Below are 14,679 nucleotides of genomic sequence, written 5' to 3'. Positions count from 1 at the left end.
TCATAGATTTGATTAAAAAATGTATTAAATTTAGAGATTAAGAAAATGGATGATTTAGAAATATGCACGATTTCTATTAAAACAATTCGTCATTGTTATTGCTTTGACAATATTTTACAGAAACTTTTCCGCTTTTTCATTGGCTTGTATTATGTGATTTAAATATTCAACTTCTCCAGTTTCGATGCCATGTACTTCTACATTTGGCAAAATGGGTCTCTGCACTTCCTGCCATTTTGTGTGAATGGCGAATGGGCATCTGATTCTTCAAACTGGAGCTTGTTGTGAAGTGAGTTGAGTTCAATGTCTCCTTACTTTGCTCGTATCTCAATTTCACTCGAAAGTGTTGTGTATTTTTAACAGTACATGTACCTTATTTTACACATTCTCACTGTACATTCATTATAGTGCTTATAATCTTGTGCCCTTTGAACTATCTACTTGAAAGAAAGTAGGGTAACTGATTTCTAGGAAGAGTTTGCTTAACCAGCAGGTTTTCCCCCTGCAGTATAATATAGGACAGTACATTCTTTGGGTGAATCTTAGGTGAGCTATAAACAGGGACTGCCATTGTAATAGATATCATCATTTGGTGTTTGGAAACCAGTGCCGCCATTAGGTGTGCGGTTGACTCATGGACAGGGCGAGCCACTGTGTGGACTAAACTGAGGGGAGTAGCTTGGTATTGAAACCAACAAAATGCCCCAATGAAGCTTCGCGGCGAACCTTAAAAGCATACCCACAAATACGAGACTTGGTAGCTTGTGGCCAAGAATTTCGGGAGGGCTTTAGTGAATCTGAAAACAGGTGTTTTGAAAATAAAACTTCTTCATTAAACCCCAATTAGCCCAAATCGCTGTCTCTCAAAATAGTATTTGCTCCTGCTTAAAGGAAATGCCATTCATTTGGACACACACACACACACACACACACACACACATACATACAGATCCACAACATAAATCTAAGCAAAGAAAATAAAAATCAGAATGATGGTATCTCAAAAAAACTGATGAAGCAGATGCTTTATAGTGTCTAGCCAAACTAAAGACTCGCATTAAAGTGACCAAAGAAGATCTTATGTACATGAGTGGTTTTATTATACGTTGGTCAACATTCATGTTAAAAAAGTGCATTCAGTTCCATTGACATTAAATTAAGAACTAAAGCTCTAAGATCTGCCGATAACATTGAGTCCTAAATCCATCCATTATCTTAGCTGCTTATCCTCATAAGGCTTGGAGGAGTGGTGGAGCCTATCCCGGCTGTCAAAGGGCAGGAGGCAGAGTAAACCCTGAAATGGTTGCCAGCCAATCATAGGACACATGGAAACAGACAAAAATCGCACTCACAATCACACCTCGGCGCAATTTAGAATCTTCAATCAATTAATGTTTTTGGGATGTGAGAGGAAACGGCAGTATCTGGAGAAAACCCATGTAACCACTGAAAGAAAAAGCAAACTCCACATAGATGGGGCCAGGATTTGAACCCCGGTCCTCAGAACTGTCAGACACTCGTCTGCCGTTGAGTGCAGCAGATAGATAAAATATATGATCTCATATCAGATTCAAGGCAGTTAGCACAAGAGAATGTAAACATGAATTGAGGAGTGTTTAAAAATATTTTTTTAAGCCCATCAAGGTTTGAACTTTAGTGCCAACTCGTGGAGTGCCTCCAGCAGCTTGTCTTGGTCCTGTGTGGTGGACTTGGACCAGGCCAGCGGCAAGTGTGTGGCCACCGGTCGCCGATCTGGAAGAAATAACGAGATTCAAACTGGTTTTCTCTAGAAACTATTTTAAACAGACAAAACTAAGACGTGGTTGCAGACCTTGAAAGAAGAGTCCGCTGGGCTGCTTTGCGGCGGCCTCGGAGACAGCCAGCCATACTACTGTGTCAGCACCCATGGCCTCCGTGCGGAGTTTGTTCTCCATCTTGGCGTGGAAGGATGGCATTGACAACTTCACAGCTGAAACCCGACAAGAAATGACATTGCCAAACTGGTAATTATGAATTCAAGCTACAATTAGTAAATACATTTTTTTGGGGGGGGGATGGTTTGGTCGCCGGATGAAGGACTCAATGTGAATAAACAGACCTTTTCCAAAAAATTTGAAAATCATGGAAATGTGTACTTCCATAATTTTATTCAAAATGTTAAACTTTTATGGCTCATAGACGGAGGGCCAACAATTTAAACAAGTATTTAGTGTTTATTTTTACATGATTTCGGCTTAAAGCTCATAAAAATCATGAAATCAAGTGTTCAAACAATTGGAATTCATCCATCCATTTTCTGAACTGTTTATCTTCACGAGGGTTGTGGGAGTGGTGGAGCCAGTCCCAGCTGTCATTGGGCAAGAGGCAGGGTACACCCCGAACTGGTTGCCAGCCAATCGCAGGGAACATGGAGACAGACAGCAGTCACACTCTCAATCAGGGGCCTAGGGGCAATTTAGAGTCTAATGCATGTTTTGGGGATGTGGGAGGAAACCGGAGTGCCCGGGGAAAATCCACACAGGTACTGGGAGAACATGCAAACTCCACACAGGCGGGCCCGGGATTCAAATCTCGGTCCTCAGAAATCTGAGGCCAATGCTTTACAGCTGTGCCAGTCTGCTGCCCAAACAATTAGTATAGTGTAGAAATCATTTACTACTTAGTTTTTGTAGGGAAAAATGGTATGGATGAATGAGTGGCCTACACAGAGTCTTGACTTCAACCTGATGGAACATGTTTGGGTTGATTTGGAGTTGACAGTGAGCCAGGCCTTCCAACATCAGTGTGTGACCTCACCAAAAGAAACTCGGATCACCTTAAATCAATCAAAATATGGTACTTTAAAAACAATACTTAAATCTTCAACACTTGGTTGGGAATTGTTTTGCTTTAATCACTCTCTCTATACACTGTGGCATTGCCTGGAAGTTATGGAAGGCCAGATTTCCTTGATGCTTGCTGTCAGTTCTTTGTTTTTCTCATTTTGCTCCTGATAATACCCATAGATTCTCAATGGGGTTTGGATCTGATGACTTGGCTGGCCACTCAAGTGCTGTGATGGCACGGACATCAAACCAGATTTTGGTGCTTCTGGTAGGCTGGATGATGAAATCTGCATCACAATGCAGATCCTCAACAGAAGGAATCATGAAGTCATCTTAAACATTCTGGTAGACTGTTGCGGTTTACCAACACCTACACTTGACATACGAATCTGGTATTTTGAAGCTGTGACTACCGCCTCATTCCACACTTTCTGGATCTCTGCTCAATTGATGGATCTTATCTTTCTAATTTTTATTTTAACCTCTAATTTTAATCCCACTTGTTTGATGCCTTTAATGGTTAGAAACCTGCTGAGTTTATGTACCCGGCGTGTCGGCCCATCCCGGGTGCATGGAGGAAAAGTGGATGTCTTTGTGCTGCGTGGCCCATCTCTCGGTCAGTATTACCTGTTGCCTCTGGACAGACACACGACAACAGCAACACAACACGTCAGCCTGCCTTCCACACTTGTTCTTTGGTGTTTCTTGCGTTACCAACTTTGTTCTGAGCGTAGGCCATGGTGCCTTCAAAAGCTCCCTTCTCAAATTGCAGGTCATCCACGTTCAGCTTCTGAGTCAGCATGCCGCCTGATGACACAGTCACCTACCAAGACATATACGTAACCCGTGACACACAGTATACATGATTATATACAGTGTTTCCTCACCCTACAAGTAACCTGTCTTACAAATTTTGAGATACAAGTACTTATCTGATTTCTATGTATTTTTTTTGGTCTTCAATCGGGGCTAGGATTTGAGCTACAAGATTGATGGTGGCAGTGAACTTCACCAGGAGCAGTTTGGCAGATAGCAAATAAATATTCAAAGAGGCCAAATACTGGTTTCAAGGTATGTTTACAGTAAAAACTGAATGACTATTACTCTGTGTATTTAATCAAAAAACACACTTTACCCAAGTCTGCTATCGTAATGGTAACACAGATTGTAAAATGCCATCGATCAGCCAATGAAAGTAGCATCAATATCGCGGTAATTATCACGATATTAGATAACATTTGAACACAAGCAACACATACAGAAAGAGCATACTATACTGACTGGTATATACAGTGCCTTGTGAAAGTATTCGGCGCCCTTGAACTTTTCAACCTTTTGCCACATTTCAGGCTTCAAACATAAAAGATACGGTGAATAAAATAAGTATTTGAACACTCTGCTATATTGCAGGTTCTCGCACTTGGAAATCATGGAGGGGTCTGAAATGTTCATCGTAGGTGCATGTCCAATGTGAGAGAGATAATCTAAAAAGAAAAATCCAGAAATCACAATGTATGATTTTTTAACAATTTGTGTGATACAGCTGCAAATAAGTATTTGAACATCTGTCTATCAGCTAGAATTCTGGCCCTCAAAGACCTGTTAGTCCACCTTTTAAAGTCCACCTCCACTCCATGTATTATCCTGAATCAGATGCACCTGTGTGAGGTCGTTAGCTGCATAAAGACACCTGTCCACCCCATACAATCAGTAAGAATCAAACTTGTAACATGGCCAAAGAGCTGTCCCAAGACACCAGAGACAAAAATTGTACAATTCCACAGGGCTTGAAAGGGCTACGGAGAAATTGCCAAGCAGCTTGGTGAAAAAAGGTCCACTGTTTGAGCAATCATTAGAAAATGGAAGAAGCTAAACATGACGGGCAATCTCAATCGGAGTGGAGCCCCATGCAAGATATCACCTCATGGGGTCTCAATGATCCTTAGAAAGGTGAGGAATTAGCCCAGGACTACACGACAGGAATTAGTCAATGACCTCAAAAAAGCTGGGACCACTTTTTCCAAGGTGACTGTTGGCAATACACTAAGACGTCATGGTTTGAAATCCTGCATGGCACGGAAGGTTCCCCTGCTTAAACCAGCACATGTCAAGGCCCGCCTTAAGTTTGCCAATGACCATTGAGATGATACAGAGGAGTCATGGAGAACGTTCTGTGGTCAGATGAGACCAAAATGGAACTTTTTGGTCATAATTCCACTAACCGTGTTTGGAGGATGACGAATGATGACTTCCATCCCAAGAACACCATCCCTACTGTGAAACATGGGGGTGGTAGCATCATTTGGGGGTGTTTTTCTGCAGATGGGACAGGACAACTGCACTGTATTAAGGAGAGTATGACCGCGGCAATGAATTGTGAGATTTTGGGGACCAACCTCTTTCCCTCAGTCAGGGCATTGAACATGGGTCATGGCTGGGTCTTTCAACATGACAATGACCTGAAGCACACAGCCAGGAAAATCAAGGAGTGGCTCCGTAAGAAGGATATCAAGGTTCTGGCGTGGCCTCGCCAGTCTCCAGACCTAAATCTAATGGAAAATCTTTGGCGGGAGCTGAAACTCAAGTGTTTCTCAGTGACAGCCCAGAAACCTGTCTGATCTAGAGATCTGTGTGGAGGAACTGGCCAAAATCCCTCCTGCATGCACCTATGATGAAAATTTCACACCCCTCCATGATTTCTAAGTTGGAGAACTTGCAATATAGCAGGGTGTTCAAATACTTATTTTCTTCACTGTATAAAATTCGTTTTATATTGTCAAGAATCAAGAACAAGTGGGACACAAGCATGAAGTGGAATGAAATTTATTGAATATTTTAAACTTTTTTAACTAATTAAAACTTGAAATGTGGGGCGTGCTATATTATTCGACCCCTTTACTTTCAGTGGAGCAAACTCACTCCAGAAGTTCAGTGAGGATCTCTGAATGATCCAATGTTGACTGAAGATGATAAATGGAATCCACCTGTGTGTAATCAATTCTCAGTATAAATGCACCTGCTCTGTGATAGTCTCAGTGTTCTGATTAAAGTGCAGAGAGCATCATTAAGACCAAGGAACACAGGTCTGAGATATTATTGTGGAGAAGTTTAGACAGATTTGGATATAAAAAGATTTCCCAAGCTTTAAACATCTCAAGGAGCACTGTGCCAGCAATCATATTGAAATGGAAGGAGTATCAGATAACTGCAAATATACCAAGACCTGGCCGTCCCTCTAAACTTTCACATCGAACAAGGAGAAGACTGATCAGAGATGCAGCCAAGAGCCTCATGATCACTTGAACTTCAGATTACAGCTGAGGTGGGAGAGTCTGTCCATAGGACAACAGTCAGTCGTACACTGCACAAATCCGGCCTTTATGGATGAGTGGCTAGAAGAAAGCCATTTCTCAAAGATATCCATGAAAAAACTCTGTTTAAAGTTTGGCACAAGCTACCTGGGAGAGTCACCAAACATGCAGGTGCTCTGGTCAGATGAAACCAAAATTGACCTTTTTGGCCACAATGCAAAACGATATGTTTGGTGGAAAAGCAACACAGCTCATCACCGTGAACACACCACCCCCACTGTCAAACAAAGTGGTGGCAACCTCATGGTTTGGGCCTGCTTTTCTTCAGCAGGGACGGGGAAGACAGTTAAAATTGATGGGAAGATGAATGGAGCCAAATACAGGACCATCCTGGAAGATAACCTGTTGGGCTCTGTAAAAGGCCTGTGACCACAACAGTGAAATTTATCTTCCATATATAGCCAAATCTATAATGGAATGGTTCACAAATAAACATATCCAGGTGTTAGAACGGCCAAGTCAAAGTCCAGACCTGAATCCAATTGAGAATCTGTGGGCAGAGGTGAAGATTGCTGTTCACAAACACTCTCCATCCAACCTCACTGAGGTCGAGCTGTTTTGTGAGGAAGAATGGGCAAGAATTTCAGTCTCTCGATATCCAAAACTGATGAGACATACACCAAGCGACTTGCAGCTGTAATTACAGAAAACGGTGGCCGTACAAAGTATTGATGCGAGGGGGCCGAATAATATTGCACGCCCCTCTTATCATATTTTTATTTGTTAAAAAAAGTTTAAAATACCCAATAAAGTTAATTATACTTCACGATTGTGTCCCACTTGTTGATTCTTGACAAAAAAAAAATACATTTTATACCTTTATGTTTGAAGCATGAAATGTGGCAAAAGTTTCAAGGGGGCCAAATACCTCACAAGGCACTGTAAATACACATTATCGCAGCTTAGTTGGGTTCTTTACTTCTTAACGTTACATTTAATAAGTTCATTACTGCAGGTTTTCATAAAGTACAATACTGTAGAGTATTACTTTTACTTTTGAAAAAAACATTTCACATTTTTTATTGTCATATTTGGTTGTGCTGTAATTGATTCAAGGCAGTTTTTTCCATTTATTTTATTGGGAAAAGATCACTTGAGATACAAGTGCTTTGAGTTACGAGCGTGGTCACAGAATTAATTCAACTCACGAGTCATATGATATTCTACTCACCACCCTGGGATCCTTACTCTTCTTCAGAGCAGGGATAAGTGAAGTGGTGAGGATGTACGTACCTGAAATCATGGTCTAAATGTTACTTTACATTTCTATACAAGCAAATGCATGTATGCACAGATTTGGAATAATGAGTTCATGCTCAGGGAGTCTCAAACATTCACAGTTTACTTTAAACGTTTAAAAAAAAAAGAAAAAGTGCCGCGTGTTTAAACATTGTTTTTCGACAAGCGTTTCTACTGAGAAAAGGAATCTCAGTTACGAAATATTGGACATAACATATTTGACAAAAAAAAATTCTGTCTTTAAAAACCATTTTTTTAACAAACCTGTTAAACTGAAAGCCAATATGATAAAATTCTTAAGCAAAAAGCCTTTCAGGTTAAACATGAATTTTTTTTAATTAAATTAAATTCAAACTGTTAATTTAAAAATATATCCAGTATTTTTCTTTGGTGGGGGGGGACAAGTACTTTAGACAGCTATATTCAACCTTTATTAAATGTTTTGCTCCCCCCCCCAAAAAAATGTGGTTAAAAGCAAAAATATTATACAGTACATTTTTACTGCAATTTTTTTTAATTTAGCTAATATTAATTACCCATTCATCCATCCATTTTCTTAGCCGCTTATCCTCACGAGAGTCGCGGGAATATTAGATAATGTATCTTTTAATTTGTTTTGATTTACAAACATGTAAAATACAAAACATAACCAGTATTTAACTGTTTTTCAAAATAATTCAATTGTAGCTCAAAAGAACCTATTTTAAAAACTGAACTGAACCATGGTTAAAAATTATTATTCATTATTTTATTTGACTCATAATCAGTGTGTTAAATGTACAAACCTCAACTGCAATGAATTTGGGATGTTGTGAAAAACGTATAGTGTATTCTATCATTTTGAATTTGATGCCTGTAACAGAGTCTAAAGAAGCTTGGACAGGGGTAACTAAAGACTGGTAAAGTTTAGCACTGCTCATAGGGACATCCGTGTAAGACCCGTTTGTTTAGCAAAGCAAATTTATTTCTATAAATTACCTTGTGTATAAAAGGCACTAATCTGCTTTACATGATTAAAAGCATATAAATACAAAGAAATAAAACATTTCAGACAGAGAAAAAAAAAGTACAATTAAAACCATACATAAAGAAACATTGAAAAGTGGAAATACTCCAAAAATCATGAGAAAATTTTGTTTTTAACCAGGATTTATAAACATTAACACTTGGGGCTAACATCACTTCTGACGGCAACTTATTCCATTATTTTGCACCATAAAAGTTAAATGCTGCTTCACCATGCTTGCTTTGGATTCTGCGCTCCACTATTTGACCCGAGTCAGTCGATCTCAGAACCTGAATCATTTTGTATTCCATAAGCATTTCTTTCATGTATTCAGGACCTAAACCATTTTGCGCTTTTTGAGTCCAGTCAGAAGACCATTACAGTAGTCAAGTATACTTGAGATAAAAGCAAGGATGAGCTTTTCCTGGGCTGCTTGACACATACAAGCCTTCACTCTAAATATGTTTTTCAGATGGTAAAAGGGAGTTTTTGTGATATGACTGTTGACAGTCAGGTCAGAATCTATCAGAACACCAAAGTTTCGGACTTGCTCTTTGGCGTTTAAAGATAGTGAGTCCAGGTATTTACTAATAGCAATCATCTTTTCTTTATTGCAAAAATCAACTCTCCATTTTGATGAGGTTTAGTTGGAGAAAAAATTTGGCTCAACCGGTTATTTATGATTTAGATAGACAATAGTTTTAATATTGTTTGTTTTTAGTGTCTATTGACGTAGTACTGTAAATATCTGATGCCCAATAAAGTTATTTAAAAAAACATTTCGGGAGCATGAGACAGACAACACGCAGACAACACGTAATCCGGCTTAGACAAGACAAATTTGTTCTTTCCTGATTGCACTATGTCAGACTACCGGAATAAAATCTAGTATTTTGATACCACCGTGTTACAATTTTTATGATCATTGGGCTTTATCTTGTCCAGACAAATACGACTGAATCATTCGTTACTGTGGCAACAGCAAAAGTGGACTGGGCCGACTGGCTAAAATGGAGAAAAACGTGTGTTAGTAGTTACCGGTGAAGCCAATGAAATGTTATGCAGCCTAGCAAGCTAGTGCTAGCGGTTGTGTGTAAACATGCTGCTGTTCATCCTCCAGCTTGTGATCAGAGATCAGTTATATATTTTTTAAACTCGCTCATTGATGATCAACCCAAAAAAATACTGATCGTGTAAAGCCTACAAATGAAAGTTAAAACTCTACCATGGAAACCTAAAGCCTTCTATTAACAACACCCAGAAACACCGCTGGCTTACATTGGCCAGAGCTCATCTGAGATGGATTGACACACAGTGGAAACGAGTGCTGTGGTCTGACAAGTAGACATTTCAAATAGTTTTTGGAACTCAAGGACATCATGTCCTCCAAGCCAAAGAAGAAAAGAACCATCAGGACTGTTACCAGTACAACGCTAAAAAAAAAAAAAACACATCTGTGATGGTATGATGATGATGCAACACCTTAGTAAACCTGCCCCTGTCCCAACTTTTCTGTAATGCATTGAAGACATCAAATTCAAAATTAAGGAATTTTGAGCACTTACTGCACCTCAAATCAAGTTGCTTTGATATCATCATTTCACAGCTCAAAGCCACATGGGAGCATATTTGCGCAGAAGCTAAAAGGTTTGACAATGTTTTTATCACCTTCTCTAAGCATTCCCAATGCCCTTGTTAATTGTGCTGTTACTTTTCTCACCAAGCGTATTTGTAGCAAAGTTCTTCTCTAGACCTTCCTCGGTCAGCTCGCGCTGGTTGACCATACAGCCTGCGTTATTGATCTGGTGACAGTCAGGACACAATCAGTTACTGTATATATGTCGTGTATACACACATACACACACACACACACACACACCACACACACACACGCACGCACACACACACACACGCACGCACACACACACACACACACGCACACGCACACACACACACACGCACCACACACACACACTTACCAACACGTGTAGGTCATTACTCTGAGAGAAATTCTGTCCAAATTCCCACACTTGTTTGGCACTGGACATGTCTACGATGTGAATGTAAACATTCTAAAATAAATGGGGGAAAAAAAACATCCAGTCAAACACTGCCATAAGTAATTAAGAAAACAAAATATTAGTGATTTTGTGCTACGTGCTAAAATGTGTCAACAATTAGACACTAAAGAAAAAAATCTAGGGGCTTGCTATTCAAGGAACCCTGCAAATGCCCTGAAAGGATTTTTTTGGCAGTCTACTCACGATAGACGCTTACCAAATTTTATGTTACTAATACCTGGATCAGACTGCGAGACAAATTTGGTCTTTCACGATTGCACTATGTCAGAAAACGACCATAAAATCTTGCCGCATGTGTCACACGCTGGCAACACTATACAACATTTATTATGATACCACCGTATTGCGTCTTTTCCAATCACTGGGCTTTATCTCGTCAAATCAAACACTACCGGGGAGACATGAACAGAATACTTGTCACCCTTCACCACAACCGGATACAACTATGAATATGGCAACAACAAGTTGTTGTCAAACAATGGATAACTGTGGCAATGTTGGGAAAAGAATAACAAAGAAAAGGAAATTACATCCGGTGTCACCAAGTGCTCAGGAGAGGACATCTTTTCCATTCAAGGATTGCTTGAGGTATGTTTGTATACTTTTTAATGTGATACAGCTTGCAAGCAGGCAACAAAAAGTTCTGTAGCCTAGCAAGCTAGTGCTAGCACTAACATTTGTACGTGAACACATACACGCCAGCATTCTGTCAAATCATGTTCTAAAGCTTAAACATTGTTTTGTGAGTGCAGATAAATGTTCACAACTGACAACTATAAGCACAAGAGGTGATGCGCTGGTCACAACGCGCAATTCTGTTCGTCGATGTCAGGCTGTGCTGCGGGAGAGTTGTTGATATGTCACACTACACAGAAACTATCCCCAAAAATATCGGATGATAAGACTTTTTATTTTTGCATTGTAAGATTGTCGCGGGGCCATTCCTTGGTCGCGGATTATGTCACACTTTCAAACAAAAAATGTCAGGCCCGTTTTGGGAAATTCTCATAAAAACAAATTGAGTCAACATCAGGGTTAAAATCACGTGGTCTCATCTAGCCATAGTAAGACTGGACTCAGAGAATTCATTTTTAAAAGAACTCACGAATCACAAGATATTTTATATTTAGTGATGAACAAAAACAAAATTGTCAACTTCTTGTGTCTTTTTGGACATAACTTATTGAGACATTTTTTTGTCGGTCGATTCATGATAGACGTTTTTACCAAATTTCCTGTTGCAAAGTAAAACTGGCTTCAGGCGGTGAATTTTCAAAGGATGTCGGGGAGCACTATGGTGCCAGGATGCCTCACCTGGTTCTTACTCAACTCCATGATTTCCTGCTTGGCAGCTTCTGCTCGCCCTTTGTTACGACACACCATGTGTACTGTTCCCCCTGCAAATGGACATCATCACACACATTAAGGATGCTAAAGGTCAAAACACCAAGGTTGACATTGCTCACCTCTGCTGGCGATTTCCTGTGCAGTGGCTTTGCCCAGGCCGCTGTTGGCGCCGGTGATCAAGAAGGAGCGGCCAGTCAGGTTCACGTCCAGGTCGGATGCCACAAAAGTCTTGGCAGCAGCCTCATAGCCGCTCCTGGTCACAATTCATATTATATTATATATATACACAATATATTTTTTTCCAATTCAACCAACTGAAAAACAAAAAAAAATATTCTTCTGATTAAAGCAAAAGTAAGTTATTCAGCTTCTCATTTTTATAGACAAAAAAAAAATCCTTGGAATAATGTATTTTTTTAAATAAGCCCTAAAATTAATATAATTAAGAATCAACAACTTTTGTTAGACCATTACAATATACTTAAATATTTTTTTTCCCCAATTCAATCAACTGAAAAACGAACAAATAATCTTCTGATTAAAGCAAAAACTCAGAGTGTGGACAATTTATTCAGCTTCTCATTTCTATAGACAAAAAAAAAATCCTTGGAATAATGTATTTTTTAAAATAAACCCTAAAATTAATATAATTAAGAACCAAAGACTTTTTTTTGTTACAATATTAAATTTGTAAATGTTTTGTTAAATGTTAAATGTAAATCTTTTTTGCTAAAAAAAATCCCATCTGGTAACTAAGGTTTTTTTTTTAGATTAGACATTTTCATTTGAAAAAAAATGTAACTGAATTTGGAGACAATGTTTACATTAATTGGCACAATGACAAAAATAAGCCCCCCCTCAAAAAAAAAACTTCAGAAAAAGCACAACCAACACTAATTTTCATGTACAGTATGTAAAAGAAAATAATTGTAGACAGAAGCATCTCGGTTCAGAGTTTTCTGTTTTAAACGCAATAAAAAAAAATTTATGATAAAAAAGGTTTAAATGTGCACAATTTCTTTGGATTGAATTCTTTCGGAAATTAGAAATGTGGGGGGAATTACATAATTTACCATTAGTAGTATTTTTGTAGCCAGTAGTGTTTGATTTAAAATATCGAGACAATAACACATAATTAGCACGTCAATTTGGACATGTTTACGTCCATATCATATTACTGGTTCAAGAGATACTGTGTGCTGGTATAATGCAAGTCTCCACAAACCTACAAAATGTATTTAGTTAAATATTACTAATATATTGGACGCAAAAGGCAAAGGAAAAACGTGCGAAAAAAACCTTTTATGTCCACGGTCATTTAATCGAGCGCATACAAACGCTGATTTCCAGTATTAGTTATTTAAAAACTTACTTGGTGTATTCTTGCAGTCCTTTCATAAACCACACGGCGTTCCTGTACATGGACATGTTTCTTTCACAAAATGTCGACCTTTATCTCTGTTTAGCCAAAGAACCAACACGGTCGTGTGCAGTTCGTAAGATTTCACGCCTGTCAGGTTATGTAGTAGTGGGCAGAAACCGGAAGTATTCTTTACAGCAACAACCGTTCAGAGCGCCCCTCCGTGGACAGCAGAGTCACTGTTGGCCTCCAAATGCCTTTCGCTCGTAAACAATGTACTTGGCTTCTATAATAATGTTATTTTCAACATCAAAATTGTTTTTCCTCTTTGTGTTTTTTTCTTACGAATGAGGAGGCTCGGAATTTTATCAAAGGAGCCTAGGCGTGGTACACCAGCCTCCATCTTGGGAAGATATATGGTCGCAGTTCCACAGATTTTAGAAACAATTTAGGTCATTAATTAAAGGAACCAATTCTTAAAAATAATAAAATTGAAAGGTTACTTTTAGCGTTACAATTAACCCTAGAGAACCCATGGGGTCACATGACCCAGTGTAATTAAGGACCCTCTGTTTTCCTTTGCAGGCCAACATCTCGCGTGTCCACCTGACAGTGAGTGCTGGTTTGGGATTCCCCTATTCATGTTTCAGAGGGACACCTGTTCCTAAACCGGAAGTAAATTGGTAAATTTTTCCAAATGTGATGTTTTTGTGTTCCTTTGATGCTTATCCATTAATTTAGTTTGTACATCTTTTTTTCTTTTCGGCTTGTCCCGTTGGGGTCGCCACAGCGTGTCCTCTTAGATTAACCCATATTTGTTTGGCACAGTTTTACGCCGGGTACCCTTCCTGACGCAACCCCTCTGCATTTAGCCGGGTAGAGAAGCTTACAGCACCTGCTATTCCCACGGAGTCTCCCATCCAAGTACTAACCAGAGACAAACCCGCTTAGCTTCCGAGATCCAACGAGACAAAAGTTTAAAAGTGGATTTGAATGTCTGGGGTTCTCTAGTGGTTAATAATGTCAACTTCATACATTATCATGGAAGAGCCTGCAAAAACAATATTGGACTGAGAACATGAGTATGAATTTTTTTTTTTTAATTTGAAAAAAATCTAGTGACATTTAACTGAAACATTTTTTAAACCGCACGATTAGAAAAGTATTCATCAGCATGTGTTAAAAAAAATACAAGAATTTGTTTATTTTTCACATTATCCATCCACTGACAAATCTCATTTTTCTGTTAATCTATTAGTTGATAATTGAATAATAATGTGTATGTGCTTCACATTTAAAAAAGGTATACTTTTGTAAAAATAATAATAATAATCATAATAATAATCATTCACACCACGGTGGACCAGCCAGTAAAGTGTTGGCCTCAAAGTTCTGAAGTCCCGGGTTCAATCCCGGACACGCCTATGTGGAGTTTGCATGTTCTCCCTGT

The 14,679-nt window shown here is 39.0% G+C and overlaps 1 protein-coding gene across 1 annotated transcript; it reads right to left on the bottom strand.

The window, feature by feature from the left end:
- Positions 1 to 1,076: 1,076 nt before the first annotated feature.
- dhrs12 (dehydrogenase/reductase (SDR family) member 12) lies at positions 1,077 to 13,633 on the bottom strand. The gene is made up of 10 exons (XM_061842317.1): positions 13,242 to 13,633; positions 11,989 to 12,122; positions 11,837 to 11,919; positions 10,421 to 10,513; positions 10,162 to 10,243; positions 7,368 to 7,429; positions 3,544 to 3,648; positions 3,371 to 3,461; positions 1,832 to 1,969; positions 1,077 to 1,752 (listed from the first exon to the last, which is right to left on the bottom strand). Exons 1-10 carry the CDS (start codon positions 13,295 to 13,297, stop codon positions 1,640 to 1,642), a joined length of 957 nt encoding a protein of 318 aa, XP_061698301.1. The 5' UTR covers positions 13,298 to 13,633; the 3' UTR covers positions 1,077 to 1,639.
- Positions 13,634 to 14,679: the final 1,046 nt, after the last annotated feature.

This window comes from Syngnathoides biaculeatus, chromosome 14 (assembly GCF_019802595.1).
Source record: "Syngnathoides biaculeatus isolate LvHL_M chromosome 14, ASM1980259v1, whole genome shotgun sequence".
Taxonomy (NCBI): domain Eukaryota; kingdom Metazoa; phylum Chordata; class Actinopteri; order Syngnathiformes; family Syngnathidae; genus Syngnathoides; species Syngnathoides biaculeatus.
This window is presented reverse-complemented; position numbering and strand designations above follow the sequence as displayed.